The sequence below is a fragment of the Urocitellus parryii genome, chromosome 7 (genome assembly GCF_045843805.1).
Source record: "Urocitellus parryii isolate mUroPar1 chromosome 7, mUroPar1.hap1, whole genome shotgun sequence".
Classification (NCBI taxonomy): domain Eukaryota; kingdom Metazoa; phylum Chordata; class Mammalia; order Rodentia; family Sciuridae; genus Urocitellus; species Urocitellus parryii.
The window spans coordinates 147,997,438-148,019,373 of record NC_135537.1 but is presented as its reverse complement, the minus strand read 5'-3'; the positions used below and the strand labels follow the sequence as shown (position 1 = coordinate 148,019,373).

The 21,936-nt window shown below is 36.2% G+C and overlaps 1 protein-coding gene across 6 annotated transcripts in view; it reads right to left on the bottom strand.

Moving 5' to 3' along the window:
- The window catches only part of Acaca (acetyl-CoA carboxylase alpha), a 226,922-nt gene that overhangs the window by 113,705 nt on the left and 91,281 nt on the right, over positions 1–21,936 (bottom strand). For 5 of the 6 annotated variants that reach the window (XM_077801005.1, XM_026398068.2, XM_026398066.2 and 2 more), the window contains 6 exons: positions 17,190–17,303; positions 15,865–15,978; positions 14,756–14,845; positions 13,026–13,144; positions 2,844–2,867; positions 69–212 (listed from right to left, as the gene is read on the bottom strand). In XM_077801005.1, the coding sequence (XP_077657131.1) occupies positions 69–212; positions 2,844–2,867; positions 13,026–13,144; positions 14,756–14,845; positions 15,865–15,978; positions 17,190–17,303 (605 nt within the window). The remainder of the gene's footprint in view (positions 1–68; positions 213–2,843; positions 2,868–13,025; positions 13,145–14,755; positions 14,846–15,864; positions 15,979–17,189; positions 17,304–21,936) is intronic. The other variant, XM_026398067.2, reaches the window with a different exon arrangement.

The window sequence follows — 21,936 nt, the reverse complement described above, 5'->3', positions numbered from 1 at the left end:
AAGGTGAGACCCCAAAATAGACAGATCCATGGCTCCCCTTATACAAACACAGTTCCACAATATCTTACCTGACAAAATCTTCAAAAGTCCGAAAAGAGACCATTCCACCCATCCGCTGACATGGTGGTGTGAAAGAGTTGTCCAACAGCACATCGCTGACACTAGCTACATGAGTCATGCCATAGTGGTTGAGGTTGGAGGAGAAGGACATTCTAAATGGCAATTCAATCGAGTTCATTAGACAAGGATGGTAGGAATGAGGATTGGGGGGTAACAACAGGGAAAAGAAGATAGGAGAAAACTCTAAGTAGGTTCAGGTTGCAGAGCAGGTATGGTTTTTTGCCCACTATAGACAAGGTTGTTTTGTTAGATTCATGTTTCATTTGAATTTCCCCAAACAAACTAAATTTTCATCATTCAAAGTTTCTTTAAATAGAAATGTTAAGTTGTGTCAGGAATTTCACAGCATGACATGTCTGATGAATGAATACCACATAGGGGTTAAAAACCATCCTGCATCTTCCCCCTCCCCAAACATTCCCTCCATTAAAAGGAAATATGCAAACTGAGTAATTATGCAACACTTAAGGCATTTTTTTCTCTAGGAACTGTGATAGGTTAAGTATTCACAGATGTATAGATAGGTAAACACATGTATATAAAATAAGAATTCTAATTAAGAAGAATAAAATGGTTTAGTAAATCATTACAAAAAAGCATTATTTATGGTATAGAAACAAGTCTGTCTATAAAATGAACTTTACTGAGGTATTTACCTTTTACTTTAATAGGCTGATAGGGATAGTTAGAATTATAGTCCTCTCTTTTTAAAAGAGAGACATTTTTTAACCCCAAATTGCAAAATTTCCTTTTTATATTTAAACAATTCTATACCAAAGCAAAAATATCTTCATTGAGAGCTCTTAATAATTTCCAGCAAGATACGAAAAGCAGAGCATGGGTCTCAAAGTATGTGTAAGCATGACAAATAGTTGCTAAATGAAGATGCTTGAAGAGAACTGAACTGATTTGTTCAATATAAACTGTAATGAATCTGAATATTCCTTGATGCACCTCAGAAGTACGCACTGATAAATAATACTGCAAGGTATTTCTGAATGCCCAGTCAATCAGGACAGCCTGTTAGGAAGGACCAAGCTAATGGATGCCTCCAGGATTTGCCTGAAATGTTACTGACATACTGATCTGAAGCAAGTTCAGAGTGAGGCCATGGCACCTGTACTTTGGGGAACTGCCCAAAAATCTCCTTAAAGTATACCACCTGCAGTGCTGCAGGAGGAAGAAAGCCAGCAACGTGAACTTGAGACCTGGGTATTTACTGCACCCTATTGCAAATCATATTTGTAAAAGGCAATGGAATTCTTTGTAGGATGGAAATGCTGCTCACACACACTATAGAGACTGACACTCCTGGCTTTCATTCCTTTGGTAAATGATGACTACGGAAAGGTATGTCATCTTTTGACAATACTAGGGAATAGAAAGGCAGAGTGGGAGAGGAAACCATGGATACCATGAGTGAAACAAACAAATGAAACACACATCAAGCAAGTCTTACACGTGGCACTCACTAGAAACTGGGATTATGAGCTGTATTAACCCAGAAATGCTATCATTCTGTTCTTTTCTAGGATCACCAAATATATTTACTAAAGGAGCAACTTTCTGAGGTATTTTTCTACCCATGTGGTATTAGACAGAAAAGATATAAGGGTTCCCGATAACATTTAAATGGAACTCCCTCTACAAAATCAACAGGCTGTGTTTGTAGCAAACATAGGGTTAATATCTTTTACCCTAGACTGAACCCCATGGGAAATATATACTATTCAGTTTCCCTTCACTACTATGCTCCTGGGCCAGCACAGCTAAGGGCAGGCAGAATGAACCAAGTTCACTCTCTAAGGGGAGACTGGAGGATCCTATAAAAACATTGCCTTTCTTCTCCACATCTCAACTGAACTCTAAAAGCTATGATCAGTTTTGATTATTTAATATTCTAAAGGGAGAGGTACAAAATAAATGTAAACCTATAATTATTTCCACATCTAACATTATCTACAAAGAGTTCACTGCCTTCGCACTTTGTAGATTCAACTCCAAACAGAACTGCTATTCTCTCAAACTTGCATTGTGTTACCTTGCTTGGCTCGAAAGGCAGGAGGAACACAAAGTAAATACTAAAGTCATTTGTGTTATATTGGCCTGGAAACCTCTTCACAGGGCTGAACATATCAAAACTAAATATATTTTTCCAATGTTCATCTTATTATAGGTTTAAAATTAAAACTTGACTTTCAAATCATTATAAAACTAATATTTCAGAAAATATTAACAAACTCTTAAAACATGAAATCAACTATATCTAGATTTGTACTCTTCTTAAAGGAGGAACAAATTAGAGCAACTAAAAATTGAAAAGTCTGTGAACAATTTGCAGATAGGAGTACCCTTAATGGTTTCTGCTCAAAGTCCCAAATAGACAGAGAACTCAGCAAAAGATGTTTTCAGTAAAGCTGAACATCAGGCAGACAAACTCCCTATCACATTCAGTTAAATAGGAGTTTTTCCATACTGATGCGTTCAAGTATTGCTTTTAGAACAGCTGAAGAAAAGCTGAAGACACGTTTTTCAAACAGAAATAGTAATTTAGTCTGTCCAAAGGGGAGCTCAGGACTCTCTAGCAGAAGATAACACATTAACTTGTCAAGTGTAGCATTATTTTTCCTGGTTTCGCTTTCTAAGTTATAAGAAAAAAAAAAGAGAGAGAGAGAGAGAGAGAGAGGTGCTTTTAATTGGAAAAGAAACTAAACATACGGTACCTGTTTAGCGTGGGGATGTTCCCTCTGTAATTAAACAACCACAGTTAGTTACTGATAGGTTAGTGAAAGCCATAATAAAAGAATTGTCAGAGTAGATACAGACCAGTCACAAGGAGCTCCGGTTTGGCAGCTCTAGCATTCAGCAGACATAATTAAGTGCTCATTACCCTTCAACCCCCAGGGTGCCTCCAAAGAGACATGCCTCCTGACCTACCTCTCCACAGCAGCTGTTGAGGAAAGGGTCAAAATGTATTTGCCATGGAGTTTTCAAAATAACTCTATTATAAAACAATTATTCATAGTATTGGTAAAACACAGACTAATGAAAATTAATTCAAGCTATATGATATGGTATGTTGTCTTAAGCTGCAACATGAAATACAATTCTTGACAAGATTCTTAAAGACTCATTTCTTGTTTCTATTATTAAAGGTGTAATAAGAGAAGTTGATTACACAGTTTCTCCTACACCTTAATTGTTTTTCTATAATTTGTAATGGACCTACAAATGCTCTTCTAAAGAAAAGAATCCAGTGATCTAAGTTTCCAGTTTTTCAGTCATATTCTTGCTTCTGTGGGGAGAGGAATGGAGGGTGGTACCCTGTGCCATAGGAGCTTAAACTGAAAATCATGATAAGTGATTCAATCACTAAAGTGGTATAATTGGTTAAAATTAATTAATACTTTTTAATTAAATGAATTTAGGGTAATAATTATTTTTTTTAAATATTAGCTTAAAAACTCTAGGACTCTTCGTAAATAAAACCCTACTGAAAATTGACTAGTCCTAGAACTTTCTCATAAAGAAAATGCCAAAATCATCAAAGAAAGACTAGAATAAGAATGGGAAATAAGGCAAGTCTCTTGTGTTCTCTTTGCCACTATTTCTTAAAATCTTAATATCAGTCATTTCCCCAACTGATAAAGAATCAAATAAAAATCCTTATTTTCAATGTTAAATGGGCAAAGTTATACTTACCACCCACAATTTCGGGGCAATAAAAAGTGGTTGATCGGTTGCTATCTTAACCTTACATTCTTTGATCAGCATTTAATCATTGTTGGAGTTTTCTGGCACACAGAGGACTTAATGGGCAGAACATAGTGGGTGGTGCTGATGATATGTGGGAAGGAGGATAGAGGGAGGAAAGTGATGCACTTGCCATGGCAGTGAAAGGAGCAGAACAGACTGAGCTGGCCATATAAATAAAAAGCTGTGACATATCACTGCACACAAACTGTATACCTCATGTGATTTGTGGGTAGCAATGCTCCTTGCATCAAACCTGTTATCACAGAGTGAATTCATAAGACAGCAAGAGCAAACTCCAAGTACAAAAACCTGAACCTCTCCTACCTGGATTCCTTGAGCTCTCACTCAGGAGAATGGGTCTTATTTTATAAGAAATTCTTAGTCATCATAACACACTGGGCCCTCATAAATACAAGAAAAGTATGCAAAGATTCTAGATGAAAGGGAGGTGTAACTGAACAAAAAACTAAAATTGCAGGTGGTAATGAGACTATAGAAAAGTGTTCCTTTTAAGATGCAAAAGATTCTAAATAATGGGGCTATTTGCACAGTCTCTTACCATGAACCTCAGTTCAGAAAGAACCCTACAACCAAAGCAATTTCAGGGACCATTCATGCAGGTTTCTGGAGTTTAGAAACCAGTAGCATCTCAACTGTTAACCAATTTCTTAAACTAATAAAAAGGTCTTACTGCTTCTATAGCTACACTCTAATTCCTTTGGGAGTCTTCACAGGATGATGGCCAAGTTTTTCTGAGAAAAGGGCCTAAATTGAAAAGAACACCACCACGAAAAAGCCAGCCCTTCTACATCATCAAGTATCCAGCTCTCAGAGGGAGCCCCCTGCTGCTTTGTTATGGGAATTATGCACCTTACACACAGTATGGGGTTAAAAAAAAAAAAAGCTACTAAAACGCCTAGTATCTACAATCTTTAAAGGGATGGCCTCCAAATCAATCATGTAAGAGGTAAATTTAGAGCTGGCTTATCCTCTTTGGTAGAATGAAAATTAGTGTGGTCAGAGCAGAGATGACTAGAGAAGGAAGGATAAACTGTTTATATAACAGGTAAATGCTTAACGGTGTCCATATTGCTCACTTATATATTTTATTATCCTACACAGGCAATTTTTTTTCCACCTACACTGGTTCTTTTATCATCTTAACAATATGACAAATTCAGCACACTGCACACTACGGTATTACATCAGAAGGCTAGATCCATAGTTTGTGCAAAGATGAGTAAAATATTCCATTTATGTGGCTAAAAATAAAATAAAATCTACCATGTTTCACAGTATACTCCTCATGCAAAAGTAGCAAAAGTGCTCCATCTCTTATTAGGCAATCAACTATATTTTCAAGTATATAAATGAAATATAAATTCACTTCCCAAATCTGCTATTTGGATTATTTAAAGCACTTATTATGATGAATCTTCTCATGTTTTAAAATATTGCAATCACTTTCCTTCTAGTAAATTAGCTCCATTTTACAGATATGATAACTGAGAAATCAAAGTGAATGCTTTCCAAGGACATGTTCAACATGGTGTCAACAAACCAGCACCTAGACCTGGCATTTTCTCATCCCTGCTCCTGAAGTTAGCATTCCACATCAATTTGGTCTTTAAAGAAGGACAAGAGAAATCCTTTGAATTCTGAGGTTCTTGGCATTAAGTCATCTCTGATTTTATTGATCTGCCTTGCCCAGCATGGCTAGAAAGCCTGCTTCAATATGAATGCAAAGTCGGAGTTGCAGCCTGCTAGCTGAACCTTCTTTAATTTAAGAAACACTGACTTCTCTGGCAGTCACAAGTTCTCTGAGCCTTTTTACTATCCCTTCCAACTGAATTTCATTTTGCTTGAGTCTAGCTGGCCCTACATAAATCTTTTATTATATAAAAATGCTCCCTATTCTTTTGCCTTCTAACTTGAAGAAGAAATAAAGAGACCTATATGAAAATGATGAGGATGCATGCAAACAAGCAGTGGTTACATCAAGCTGTGACTGAGAGCCAGTATAGGGCAAATCTTTTGAAATCAGGCAGCAAAGCAGAATCAGAAGAGGTCGGCTGAATAACCTACTAGCAGTCACTAACAGCAGTACCATAGGAGAAAGAGCAATTTGACTGGCTGTGACCAGTGGTGGTCTCCTTGTGTGACTGTATCTGCAGGAGAATCCAAATCAAGAGCTGTAAAACACATCTGAAACACATATTTCTATTGGCACACCCCCATCCCCATACACACTTGAAGTTCAGATGCCCAGATTCTGCAGCAAAGTATTAGTTTACAATAAAATGATTGTTGCTTCATTCATTTGCAGTCCCTACAAAGCCACCTCTTTGCTCTGCTGGAAGATTTCGCTCTTTCTGAAATAAGCACGCCAACAGGGTTACAGCATATTACGGCTGCCTGCCGTATAATTAGCTACAAACCCACAGCACAAAACTACAGGGATTTACAGGTGCCCTGGATTCTGCTTTTCCTTCCCCCCTGGAATCAGCTAGTCTTCCTTGACAAGAAGGGACCTTGGGCTACCCTAATGATATATTGAGAGTTTTAAACTCAACTCTCCAATCTTACAAGTCTAGAGTGCCAAAATAACACACAGAGACTAGAGGCTGAGCCATGGATCCAGGAAAGCACTTTGGTAAGCACTTAAACCTGCTGAGAATCTTCTCTTCTGCCAGATGCTTGCATCTTATCAGCAGACTACCCTGAATCACAGAAGCAAACACTGTAGGACTTTATTTATTTATAGCTCATTCTGCCCAGCTAACTACAACCAAGTGTTCCCACTGCTTAAAAAAAAATAAAAAATTGCTACAAGTTGGATGACTTTTGAGTGTCTTAGTACTATCCAAAGAAGGGTCTAATCTCTGGATGTCAAAGATTATCAGAATTCTCAAGAATGGCAGCAGGCTGCTGATTAGTTATGTGAAAGGCTTCTGATTTCTAACCTTCCTCACAAATGAAAAGAAGGTCCAGAGGCCATCCACCGACAGCTGAACATTGAAAATGCCAGGCAGCCTAAATCCAGCCATGACCAAAATATGTGTTATCAGGGGAGAACACAGCCAACCTCTTCTGGATAAAAGGCAAGAGAAAAGGAAAGTACTTGAATTAAAACATAAAAAAGAAGGCCAAATTCACAAGGAGCAAATAGCAAAGAAGGTACAATGCAATCCAACATAACCAAAGTGTGGATTTCCATCTAAGAAGTGGAAATGAACACCAATAGATCCTTATCCATTATATATGTACAGAAATGTACAATAACATATTCTTCCCATCTCCTGCATCAATTCTGACGTTCCTTATTTGAATCATACATTCAAAGTTTTTTTTTAAATAACCCATGTTTGTTAGTTTGTGTTACACATAAAAATCATTTGGAGTATTAAATTTTTTACTCCCAGACTCTCAAATACACAGAGCCATATGCATAGCCACAGTGTTTATGGGGCAATTTACCTTACTCTATATTTTAGAGTACTAAATTCATAGGATGACTGAAATACTTATTTGTTTCCAGATTATTCTGAGGCATTTAATATGCCCAAAGCTAAGTGAAATCCTGAATGTCAAATGATTCAGTAAATTGTCAAAAACAAAGGCATTCAGGATGCTGCCTCAGTGTAACAAGCTTTTGCCTTTCTAGCATCAGTGAGTAATACTAGGGGGGGAAAGACACAACACACCCTGGGCTCTAACCCCTGAGACTCACTATTAAAAGAAAGAGAAAAGGGAGTGTTGAATCATATAATCTAACCTTCAGGATTAATCCATAAAAAACTAGCTGAACTCACTAAAGAGCTGGGCTTATGGAATCTTAGACAAGAGAATTAGGTCCTAGAAGTAGACAAGCTGTCCTGAATGTTCCTGCACCAAGAAAATGACTGAAGAAACTCACATGTCTCCTTAAAGAACAACTGCTAACTAGCTATAAGTCATCTTAAAAAAAAAAAAAAAATCTTCTCCCTTCAAAACATTTCATGTATAATAGAACATAACTTTTAAATGCTAAGAAGGTAAAAAAGGAAACACATAAAAACATACACATGTGTCACACATATATACAGGCTTCTAACTAATATTATTCTTTTTAAAAAATATTTATTTTTTGATTAGACACAATACCTTTATTTTGTTTATTTATTTATTTTTATGTGGTGTTGAGGATCCAATGTTCTACCGCTGAGCCACAACCCCAGCCCATATTATTCTTTCTCCTTCAGACAGGCGCTAAGAATTGTAACCCAAGGCCTCACACATGCTAGGCAAGTGCTCTACCACTGAGCTACACCACCAGCCCAGGTTTCTAACAATTCTTACACTGCTGTTCAAGTGAAGGGAATTTAGGAAGAGGTGGATAAATCCAGACCAGGAGCTTCCCTGAGTGAAGTTCTGATAGGATCCTCTGATGAAGAATACCCAGGAATACCAGATAGGTTATAACTATAGTTCCCAGAAAAAAAAAAAATTTAAAGTCTTGGGGTAGAAGGTCAAGAAGATAACATACTCTGACAGAAGAATGCCTAGGGAGGAGGAGGAGGAGGAGGAGGAGGAGGAGGAGGAGGAGGAGGAGGAGGGAGTTATGGAGATTAAAAATAAGCTAATAATCAGCCTTTTAAGAAAATATTGAGAGAAATGCTAGAAAAAAATACAAAGTATACAAAAAAAAATATAAAGTAACATAAAGTCCTACCATAGATTATTAAAATAAAAAGGTTCCAAACATGCTGGCTACACAGTAATTGCCTGAATGTGCTAAAAGGAGGTTGGTTATCTTCTACCTTCTTAGAGCTGCCATACTCATTTGCAAATGTATTTTGATTACTTCTTTAAAAATTGAAACAGGTACTAATGAGATATAGGTCTTTTGTCCAAAAGGCATCTAATCTACAAAACAGATTATAGTATTTTTCTCAGTTGGAGTTAACAGACCAAACATTCTTTAGAAAGAGTACAATTTTTTAACCAACTTTTTAGCATCATCCTTTCTGGCAGTTGATCTTCACATTCCTAGCTAGGTGTTCATTTGAAGTAGACGAAATTTGTCATTAGAAGTATCTTTGTAAGCTGTAATGTGAAAGCAAGATGACAATCTCTTACTCTGTATGGGGTCACCTGGTGGAATTCCAGTTTTGTCATTTGTTTTTGGCTATTTATTTAATCCCCATGGGTTGGGATGAAATATAGCTTTCTATCAGCAAACTGACAGGAGCAGAGTATTTTTTCAGGAAAATTCTTTAGATGCTTGTTCTCTTATTCTCACAAAATAATTTTTAAAACATGCAGTATAGTAACTAATAGTATTAGGTTGGATAATTCCTATAACTACCAAGACAAGCAAGAATAAGAGGGTTTTTTATTTGTTTGTTTGTTTTTTCCCTCTTCTACCATTAACAAAACAGAAGACTCAATGTGATTGCCCTAATTAATTTTTGGTCTAGATTTGAGCAGAGCAACATGGCAGTAACTAGCCATGTGACTGTACTGAGATATGGTATAAATTATGTATAAAATATCTCATTGATCATTTTTACTTTATACTGAAATGGTGTTTTGTATATATTGGGTTAAATAAATGCTATTAAAATTAATGATGTTTCTTTTACTCTTTTAAATGTGGTCAATAGAAAATTTAAAATTACATATATGGCTTGCATTAGATTTCTACTGGACAGTGTTGGTCTAGAAGTTGTGAATTCTCAATTACAGTGTTCTCAGAATTATTAAAGGTGTTCTGCAAAAAAGTGGTCACATGAACTCTAATACAAAATGAATCAGACCTTGGCAGCCAGGATCCTAATACATGTATTTTCAAAATACTCTTCAAATAATTCCAAGACTCATTAGAATAAAAAGGAATAAAAAAAATGGAATTGGCATATGTGGGAGCTAAAGAGGAAAAAGGAAAAGAAATGTGGGGGAATCTTATGAAAATCAGAGAGCAGTAGAACAGAGGAAAAGAATAGGAGTAGGAGGTGGGGAGGGAGGAAGGAAGTGCTAGGGAGCCAAACTGGCCAAATTCTATTGTTATGTTGTGTGAGCATACTAATATGTAATAACAAATCCCACAGTTATGTCCAACTGTAATGCACCAATAAAAAAGGTGGAAAAAATGGAGTTGTAAAAATAGAAAAGTACTTTATTCAAAAGTAACTAAACCTTTTTAAAAGTGAGTAGATCCATTAATATGATAAGGAATTTGGTCTTTTTCCTTGGTTACTGGGAGAGAGACTCTAAACACTTAGAATTTCTAAGTGTCTTTGTTATCCATAAGCTTCTTGGAATCACACATGAGTATATGCTAACAGATGAGATCAGCTGACCCAGAATGGTAGCTGGTCACTAGAAAGACCAAGTATGTGATTAGAGGGTTGGGACTTTGAGTCAGCCTGACCTCTGGGAGGGGAGATTTGAGTTTAATCATGTAGACCATGACTTAATCAATCATGCCTATGAAATTAAATTTTGATAAAAACTTGACATTGAATTTCCACGGAGCTTCTTCGTCAATGAACACATAGATGTACTGAGAAGGTGATGCATTCTGATTCCATAAAGAACAAGAAGGCTGTGTTTGAGGATCCCCCCCAACCCAGACTTCCTCCTGTGTATCTCTTCATTCATTTGGTCCTGAACTATATAATCTCCATAATAAAATGATAAGGTTTAAAGTTATGTTATTCTAGGGAATTACTGAATTGGGGGGATTATGGGAACCCCCATCTTTGTAGCCAGTTGGTTAAAAGTGCAGGTGACTAGGGAACTCAACTTGTGGATCCTTTGAACTTTGGGCAGCTTTGTAGAAACTGAGCCCTTAACTTGTGGCATGTGATCTAACTCTAAATTGTATTTGCAAGCAAATACAGAGTCTTAGAAAACTAAATTCAAACAGCAAATCTGTACTAACTGTCTGAATAAACTATCCTTTAAAACTCGATATATATATATTTGCGGGGGAGGGTACTGGGGAATTGAACTCAGGGATGCTTTACCACCAAGCCACATCACATTCCCAGCCCTTTTTATTTTTTAATTTTGAGACAGAGTCTTGCTAAGTTGCTGAGGGCCTCACTTAACTGCTGAGGCTGGCTTTGAACCTGTGATCTTCCTGCTGTAATCTCCCAATGAGGTATATTATTTTCTGATCAAATCTGATTATCTGATCCTAAATTACCAAAAATACTACAGATCTTAAAAAACAAAACAAAAAAAATAGGATTAAAGCAATTTTAAGACTTTTCTGGCTTTCAAAAAGATTATTTTACCTTTTCTTATTTTGCATTTATCTTTACCTTCACACCTACATAAATAATAATGATAATGATAATATTCCAGCAGCTTTAAAATTACTAACATTTGCCAGTGGGAGGCTGATGCAGGAGGATTACAAGTTCAAGGTCAGCTTCAGTAATTTAGTGAGATCCTGTCTTAAAATTAGAAAATAAAATAAAGCTGGAGATGTAGATCAGTGGTGAAGCACCCCTGGGTTCAATCCCCAGTACCCTTCCCTCAAAAAAGAAAAATAAAATCACAAAACTAACCAGGGAAGACTTTAGAGACTACAGAAAACAGGATTGATTAAGTCTGGTCTTTATCCATAGGGTGTGTACATCCCAGATGTGAGGGATGAGGATATATGTTTTGAAACCATATCAGGATGAAATTCATACTCTTGATGTGCAAAGATAAGATTTTTTTTAACAAAGTGCTTAAGAATTTCCTTCATTTTTTAGTCAACTTTTCCTCACCAAGCTGGACACACAGTCTCAAATAAAAAAAGTAAGACAGGGAGTACAATTCAGAAAGACAGGGGAGCAATGAGGAGGGAAGGAAATCAGAGGCGGCCCTGCAGGCTGACTACAAATCACTGCCCAAAGGGAAGAGGCAATAGAAAGCAGGAAGAAAAGGAGATTGTCTTGAGAATTATAAAGAGCATTAGTATAGCATGTAGTTCTCTACAATTATTCAAGGAATGCAGGAAAAGAAAGAAGACTGAGTGCTGAGCCCATGTGTGCCATGAGTACTTCCCGGCTCGCTGAAGGACAACCATTAGTTTCTAGAAAATGAGATTCTGAAATCCATGGAGGCAAAAATGTACCGAGAGATGCTTGCTAAATCAAGGATATATGCTTTTCTCTGCCAGCCATAAGGCATTTCTGAGGTAGAGAAGTAAAAGGATCTTCTGAGACAAAGAAGAGAGATACTTTTCTGAAGATGCCTCTGCTCATCTGCTGATCTCTGCTGGATCAACAGTGGCATCCAGTGGCCAAAAGTCTCAGCACAGACTTCTTTGTCTCCAGAAAGGCTCTATTGCTTTGGGTGAAGTGGCAATTCAGAACAAAACCATTTCTGGTGTCTATAACTAAGGATCCCCAAAGACATCGTACTTTGTAATACCAAGCGAAGAACCAAAGGCCATAAAGAAGAAATGAAGAGGGGCAGGTTAAAATTGGCTGTGTATTTATATTTCCTGTGGCATTACTGAAAAAAAAAAAAAGAAAAGAAAAGAAACTACAGGAAGGGATAAGCATATGTATGTGGAGTTAAAAATATCTAGGTATAGTTTTTAAGAATGAGGGATAAGACAAATAAGTATTTTAATTTTAAAAACAAAGAAATACCAAAACAAATGTTCATATGTACATTTTAAAGGTCATCAGAAGGGAAGAGTAACAGAATTAGCATGGCCAATTAAGTTTGGTTCTGAAGTGTGATTTCATTAAAAACTGATGGGATTACACTGCTAAATTCAGGTATTTTTAGGGGATAAAATAAAACTGGCTCTGGTACAACTTTGACCCATAGCAAACATATAAAAAGGCAAAGCAATTCCACTCAAGGTATATTTTTGTGATTTTTCTGGAAAAGCTCCAACAAGAATATACTAGTAAAAAGAAAAAAAAAAAAAGGAAAGAATTATTTCTTCAATGACATAATACAAGCAAGAATGAATGGAGTAATCCTAAACTTTTATCTTAACTAGAATAGGCAACAAATCTGTTCAAATCTGTTCATTTTTCACTCTAAATTTCTGGCTAAAAAATAACAATGGAACTGCCATACTCATTGCTCCTCTAACTCTCCTGATAGGCCTCCGGCTGGCTTAGGCACACATACCAACTCAAACTCACCTGTTTGGATGTGATGTGGGCAACATGAACTGAAACTCCACCACACAGGTGTTGTCCTTAAGCTGGCGGTGTTGTACGCTGTTAAGTTCATAGGCAATGTAAGCCCTTCGAACATACACCTGGCAAAAAGTAATCCTCTGTAAATAAACTTCAAAAATAGAAATAAAGAGAATGGCTAAGCCAAAAAAAAGAGAGTCTTGAAAAAGAAGAAGGTTATGAAGAAGGTGGTGGCCTGTGGCGAGACAGGTCCAAAGAGTCTATACAAACATACTTGCTTTAATTAATAAAGATGGAATTTTAAAACTATATCCATGAATATAAATGAAAATAAAAGTTGGTTGCCTCTGCTGGACACCTCTAAGTGCCTGGTAAACCTTTCACACTAACCTAAATTCTGGAGAAGGTTTGATCTTTAAGAGCATTATAGAATCATGACTACTAATTTATTAAGCATGATCATTTCAACAGAAGACAAAAGCAAGCAGTGACAAAAATAAGAGGTGTTCATTCTGTGCTACATAGGAGTGAAGATAGAAGATGGAAGCAGGTACAGTATAGCTCAACTCTTTTACTATCAAATATCTTGGTTTTTTGTTTGTTCGTTTGTTTTGTTTTGTTTTGTTTTACCCTACTGCCCCAAATCAATTTTGGATTATTTAGATTCTCAACTTTAGGCAAAAGCAATGAGGTATAATTTCACATTTAATATCTCAAACACACTAACTTAAGAATTAAAGACAACAGCAACAGACTACATCTCAGCAAAAACAGTCCATCCTCATGTACATTCAATTTGCCATGCACATAAAATGCTACATGGGATTCTGTCATCATCTGAGGCATGAAAGGAGGCTTCTCATTAAGTGATATGAAAGCCCTGAAAAAAACACTTAGATATTTCAAGTCTCTTTTATTTACTGAGAAGTAGAGTTTACATTTTACCCACAATACAAATAAAAAGAGCTAGTACCACTCTATGATGATGTTTTATTACATAAAATCATCTAAAATGCTCCTTTTCCCAGCTTAAAAATATCCACTTGGCAATTTTAAGGTAGTATTCAGAGCTTGCAATTTTTGTACTTAATGAGGTAGAAGTGTACTCTAGTGGAAACAGAAAAGTGTGTGCAGTCAGATTGACCTGAGTTCAAATGCAAACGCCTCCACTTGTGATTTTTGGACAAGTCACATAACCTCTCAGAATTTCACTTTGTTTTATTAAATAAATGTAAATGAGAAAAAAATAAAATACACTACACTCTATTAAATGCTATTTCTTTCTTTCCTGTGAGGCAATATTTTATAAGAGCTGTTTAATAATTAAAAATATAACTAAATGCATTTTAATTTGGCTCAAATCACAAAATGATAAAGTTATCACATTTTGATCAGCCACATATATTCTTTCATTTATTGTGTTGTGGGGAATCCTAATTCATTATGAAATGGGAGAATTCAAATACCTGGAAAATAAAGACTACTAAAAAGTGCTGGCTGCTATTTTCCAGTGGCTGGAAATCACCAGAAACAGGTGATTAGTTCAGATGAAATGCTTGAGCACCAAGTACTTTTTTCAGAGGAAAAGAGGACCCTTAAGAATCAACCCTATGAAGTGGGAGTGTAGCTCAATGGTAGGGAAAGTGAAAAAGAACTGTCCTGATAGTCAAACAAACAGAAGACATCAGCTAGAAACCAAGGAGGAGATCTGTCAAAGGACCATGAACACTCACCTCCAGAGCTGCCATCCTCACTACCTGGTTGCTATGATAGAAGAAGTTTGGTAGGACATCAAAAATAGATGTTTCAGATAGGATGAGTTTCTAGAAGGTACAAAGACATGCTTAACCCCTTACATCCAAAAGTGAACAATTTCAGTAAACAATATTTAGCATTTGAAGCATTTAGTGAAACCTAAAAATTCTGTCTATGAATGCTATGTATGAACATAAACCTCTCTGAGTCTCAGTTTCCTCAGGGACAAAATGAGAAAAATACTACTTATCCTTATAGGGCTGTTGAGAACATTATATGGGTTAACATATATGAAACTCTTAGAATAATATACTAAAAGCATTAGTTGTAAGATAATATAGGTGTCTATAACTATTACTATTCTTTCTGACACATATCTATCTGTATTTCACTTCCTAAATATTGTCTCAATGCCTCACTATGGTAAAGCCTAAATTTGAACATCACTGAAACCCTAGATTTCAACTATGAATCAAATAGGAAAACAATCTTTTTCTTCTCTAGGTTCTCCAGGAGGAAATCTTACACAAATTCTAAAGATTCCTTTGATCAGATATAATTTAACAGTATCTTAGCTTCTAAGTAGAAAAATAGAAGTCACTCCAGGAAAAATGATGTTGTTTAAAAAATAGTAAAGGCCTTCCAATTAGTAGTAAAATTAGCCAATAATCTCTTACAAAATTGGCTCTTTATATAGCTTAATGGTAAGCATTAAAATAAAATTAAAATTAAATGATATTTAAATAGCTTTGTCTCAAGAGTAACAACCATCTATGTATACATATGACTCAAATATCAGAAATCAAACAATATTACCACTTAATTCTGACCTAGAATACTTTCTAGGTAAAAGGACAAGAGATAAAGATTTTAATAGGACACAAGGCAGGCCTATTAAGCTAAACCATTTTTAATCTAATGGCATTTTTATGAAAAAATATTTATAAGTATAAATGATTTTTAAAAGTCAAGGTATGAAATTTCATTACATAGAAAATCAAAACTGATTGATCCATTACCTAATTGAACTATGCTTGTGAATAAAGGGGACAAGAGTGCATAGTGGTAAGAAAGTTATTATATATACCTGCAGGTTCTCAATGCAAAACTGATGTCCATACATGTCAATAGCCGATAAGAAGATAGACTCTACTTGGTTATGGCGAAGTTCATATGATGGCAAATGGGAGGCAATAAGAACCTTGAGTGAGAACAAAATAAGAGGCATAAGTTCCTGAGGGAGTGATTATTCTAGGCTCCTATTAGGTAGCTCTGATACAAAAGCAATAAATATAAATCTGTAAGTGCAGGCATCAAAGATAAAACAGAGACTGAGTAAAACAACTTCTAGGTCCTGTAACATAAAGTCAATGCCACCAAATACTGAATCTTAGTTGACTCTCACCATGATTTGCGTTGTGGGCAATTTCCCATGGGGGGTCGGGGGAAGGGAGAGAAAACAGCTTCAATCAAGTTCCATCAGTGCATGTGATTTACCATTGCAAAGCTGCTAGTCCTGGGGACTGCATGACTAGCTGTTAATTGGGAATCAGGTCTGGCAGGGAGCAGCTGTGGGGAAGGTAGATGCAGCATATCTAGCCTTTAGCCTAGCAGAAAGACTAGGAAAAGCTGCTTTGACAGCCCCAGGTACTCAGCACCAAGGAGAAGGTATCAGGAAGTAACACCAACGCATGTGAGGGGCAGAGAGAGTGAAAGCAGTGTCACAAACAAACAGGGACACGGTAGGACCTGAATACCCTCAGCAGGTCACTGAGAGGTTCAATAACTTTGAGTAGTTCAGTGACATGGATACAATTGTAGAGAAAGCAGAAGGTCACTGAACAGCTTCAAATGCTGCTTCCTTGTCAATGCCCAGCAATGAAACACAAAAGGGAGCACCAACTCTCTGCTTCCCCGCTGAAACCTTTTGGAATGGAAATGAACACTTCAGGGTGAAGCTAACTGGACTTCTCTGGGGTTGTTCTGATTGCTGGTGCCTAAGATTCATTTCATTATCTTTCTGCTTTCCACACTTGATTATTTCTTATGCACTTAAAAGTTCTCATCTGCTTCTAAGCTCCCTTTGGGAAGTAAGAAATATTGATTTCCTTCCCCCAGTTTCTTTCTCTCCTCCTGACCCTGGTTTACTATCATAGGGCTACTAGGGGGTTGGGGAACAACACCAGGATTTTATAATGGGAAAAGGAATCCTATTTTAGACAGTCAACATAAATCCTTTCCTTTCTCTTTAAAAAAACATATACCACATGAAAACATTGGTCTAAGGGCATGTGACATACACAGAAAATTGCATGATCTTTGTAAGGTTACTGAGTAAAAGCTAATTGTTTCTAAAACTGCCCAAACTATGAAAACTATCCCTCCTTTAAGATAAACCACAATTGTCCTTACCTGGCGTGCCCGAAGTGCTACTTTAGCATTGGTGGTCTTACTCAGTTGAGTTAACTCTGTGAGGATATTCAGCAGCTCATCAGTGAGAGTAGGGTCCCGACCACACAACTGATCCTAATTATTATTGTTAAAAAGAACATGAACATCTACATTAAATAAAAAAGGAACCTCAGTGGACAGGACTTTGAAATAAAGGAATGAAAACAAAATTGGATTAATAAAATGCAAACTCCCTATTATTTTTATCCTAAATAATGTGGTAAAGATTAACCCAAAGGAAGTTGCTCCTAAGGAGAAGCAACCCAAATCTCACAATCATTCAGATTCAAAATTCTTAATGTATTTCTTTATAAATTAACATCATAATTTTAATATGCAGAAGAATTCATCAGAGACCACTCAAAGAGGTCAAGGGGATTCTGAATAAGAAACAACAAATGATGTCTCAAAGTTTCAAGAGGTTTTAAATAATGTAGAGACTAAAGACCTTTCTATTTCCTCTCTCATTTTGGAAAAGAAGGTAGGATAAAGCAAAAGGAACCATCCTGGTAGTTCTAATTCCACAAACCAAATGTTCAGCCCCCTGCCCCCATCCCAAGGATGCAAAACAGAAACACAAGAACAAATTATTCATTTATAAACACATGCTAACTAAAAACATCATCTCGTATTCTGGCAATTCTGCATTCAAAATCAGGTATCCTGTTCTTGAACCAATAATCATTCCATGAATTTAAATATGGTGAATTCTTAGCTGGACTAGATTCAGTTTATTCGGTATAGGATCCTCCCCTCTAAAAATTATAAAAGGTTAAGGAAAAAAATCCCTATTATATTCTGAAATATTTCCACTGGAAACCAGTAGAATATCAGTTTATTCCCAAAATTCATCCATTATCCATGTTATTTTCATCAAAGCTGAAAAAACTAAGGATGCTGCTTTTATAAATGTCTGCCTTTTGGATTTTACAAAATTATGGTGTAGCATTTCTTAATACAACACATATAAATTTTGTTCCTTCTGCGTGGACTTTAAAGTGATTACATTTATGTTTTAGAACTCTTCTACTACTATCAAGAAGACATGAAAGACTTTTTTTTTTTCCTTCAGAGCTGGGAATTAATTCAGGGCCTTGTGCAAGTGCCTACTACTGGGACATTCTCCATCCTGTTACTGGTTTTTCATCCCTCTGCCACCTCTCATCATCCCTTTCCTTCAAGAATCTCTATTTCATACTCATCCTTCCCCACCTTAGGGGTATTCTGATTAGTACTTTATCACAACAGTATTTAAAAAGCATAGAACTTTGGCCTTTGGAGCAGACATGCATGTCCCAAAATTTTCCAAAAACCCTATTATGTTTTACATAATGAAAAAGATGCTTTTAGAATACTTAATCCTATTATGCTGAGAAGATTTCTCCAACTTTTTTTGTGTGTGGAAAAAAAAAATGATTCAGAACATGGAATTCTCCTTCCTTAAATAATTAACCAGAGATCTGCTCCAACTGTCCAGGGTCATAAAACCCATGATTTATAGTTAAGGAAGTTCAAATATTGTTTTTATCCATATAAGTGTGAAAAACAAAAACTGCTATTAAAGATAAGCCCAGGATTCAGTTGAACATGTAGCCAGATACTAAAGGACTTGTTTCACCTATCCTAGATAGGCATAAAGGCAAGAAGGGGGGAGAAAATGTAACAAAGTCTTATCTTTTGCTGAGAACTAATAAGCAAAATAGAATTTCAAGGGAATATATATAAATGGCCAGAGACAAGACCATAAACAGACAGAAGGAAAGAACAGATAGATAACAATGGATACAGAAACCATTTTCCTATCCAAATCCTCCTTTCTTATTGTTCCTAATAGAGAAACATTATCCTTTCTGAGGTACTTTCTTCATTGATCAGAATGACTCAGGAGATCTCAAAACATGTATGTCCTGGGCAATACCAAAACTCAGCTAACTCTGCAAATAGCCAGACCAAAGTTTCAACATTAATAACCAAAGCCAATGTGGCAAAATAAGAACACTATAGTTACCTTTCCAACCTGTATCAGACTTGATAGAAATGAGTTTCCATTGAAGGAAATCTGGGTTGAACTTTAAAGACAAACTAAAATAAATGGGAAAAAATGAAGTTGTCCTCTTACTTAAATATTGATCATGTCCCAACTTTAAAAAAATTTTTTTTTTTTTTAAAGATGCAGTGGTACACATCTGTTATCACAGTGACTTGGGAATCTGAGTGAGGAGGATTGCAAACCTTAGTAATTTAGTGAGACCCTGTCTCAAAATAAAAAATTAAAAAGAGTAGGGTAGCTCAGTGTTTTGTAAAACTTCCCTGGATTCAATCCCCAGTACAAAAAAAAAAAAAAGTAAAACATACAAAATCATTTTCTCATTTCATCTTTCCATTATGAAAAAAAGAAAGTAAGAAAGGATACGGAAAAAGAAAGTATCTGTAAGAAAAGTGAACAATGGAGATTAGGAAAAATTAAAAGTAAAGTCATTACTCATTCATGATGACAGGCTGACAATCTTCCTGGGCTTCTTGTGATAAAGCAGAGAAACAAGACCTTTCTGGGATGTGTGAAAAAAAAATCAACACAATATGAATAAACCACTACTTACATTAATTCATCCAGACTTGGAAGTTTTCCATTCAAATATGATTTTTCTCCACTGTCATCATTAATACTCAGAAAAAGACTGGTGCCTGAACACTATAACTTTCTCAACTGTCCAAAGACTTGTCCTTGACCTTTCTTTTCTAGAAAGAAACCACCAGTGTTCATAACTACTCATCCTCAAGGAGCTCATGACCCTCTATCCTAGACAAAGGGTTCCTGTGGGCAACTGAACAAGTCAACATCACCATGTAATCCTGGTAAACATTTTGTAACACTACCAAAGCACAATTATATCAGCAGATGTGTTTCCTCAAAATAAAATATATCATTTAAAGAACCAACCCGCTGATTTGGGGGTTACACGTCATTTGCAAAACTCTGTAGACCAAAGTGAAAATTACTATTCAGCAAGAGTTAAGACTGGTACAGCACAGATATTTCTTATTTTTATTCTCATCGTCATTGGTTGCTAACTATGGGGAATATGCTGGATTTGCAAAAATATAATAGATATGCTTAACTATCAAAACCAGTCAGTTATTCAGCTTGACAGAAAAGCCCAAATGAGCCTAACTTGATCTTAGCATCTTAGACATTAAATACTTCTGAGGAAGGCAACTCAAAATGGGAAGAACGTGACCTTATATGTAATACCCTCAAGACATAAACTACTGCCCTAATTCCAACATCAACAAGCAACTGGTAACTTCTTCCAATCACGATTGAACTTTTTGACATTCTGAAGATGTTATAGGATGGGTTTAACAATAAATTGTTAGCTACATCCTTATTCAGTAAACTTGATTGAGACCACTGAGAATTTTCTTTCTTACTTACACATTGGATATATTATATGTAGCCATAATATGAGAAATAAGAAAAGGCACTGATCTTTGCTTCTTGTCTAAACCAAATCAGTTTCATATGCATGGCATTAGTCATATGGAAGCATGTTCATGTGGCCCAGATCAGAAATAAGACATAAGCATTAACGGAAAGACAATCTTCCTGGGCTTCTTGTTCAGCATCAATATGTACATTGCTATCTACACAGCTATGGGAATATTGATATTTTTAATGTTGATAATTTAATTTGGCCAAAGAGTCCCTTAAATATCTCTAAGTAAACACAAACACTATTATCCTAAACTCTAAGTTTTTATTTATAAGGTTAAATTTAAGAAATAGAGCGTTCAAAAAGTTAATTTACTACCAGGCACAGTAATGCCCATTTGTAATCCCAGCAACTTGGGTGACTAAGGCAGGAGGATCACGTGTTTAAGGACAGCCTGGGCAACTTGGCAAGATCCTGTCTCAAAATAAAAAATAAAGAAGGCTGGGGCTATAGCTCAGTGATAGAGAACCCTGGGTTCAATATCCAATACCAGGGGTGGGGGAAAAAAAAGTTAAAAAAAAAATTTACTGTTTGTCTTTCAGACTTTGCTTTCATATTTGGTACAATGATCCAAAGGAAATTGGACAGAACTTTACCCTTTTACTTGATATTTTTATTTTCCAGATAGGGTGAAAGATTAGAAGAAATTTGGTCAAGATGCCATGGAACAAGTTACCACTAGGCAACTTATGCTAATATCCTAGAAAGGATAAAGGCCCCTCTTCACTGGAGCAGCCTGATTTCTTGATCTTTTTCTGTAGGTTCAAAGGCCCCAGAAATCATCATCTAGCTCAGCAAAGCACACCATCAGCATTCCTATTTCTAGAAAGCAGAGATTGGAATGCTGGGGCACATAATCATCAATCAGGAAGCCAAGGTAAGCAAAGAAAGGAGAACTAGCAGAGAACTCAAGCTAGGGGAATTGAAATGCTACCATGTTCCAGTGACATCTGTAAAAGACAATAAGACCTTCAGAAAGAGTAATCCTAACAACTAAAAAAACTCTTACTAGCTATTACCATCAATGCAGATGGAGTGGGGGTAGGGTCACTGGCCATTGTCAATGAAGAAAAAGGAAAGACATGCCTGGCATTCAGTAATATCAGATCAGAAAGGAATACCATCTGAGATTTTATCCCTGATCCATAAGTCACTGCTAGCTGGCCTTGAGCTCAATCAAATCAATTAACTTCTTTATTTTCAAATCTCTGACA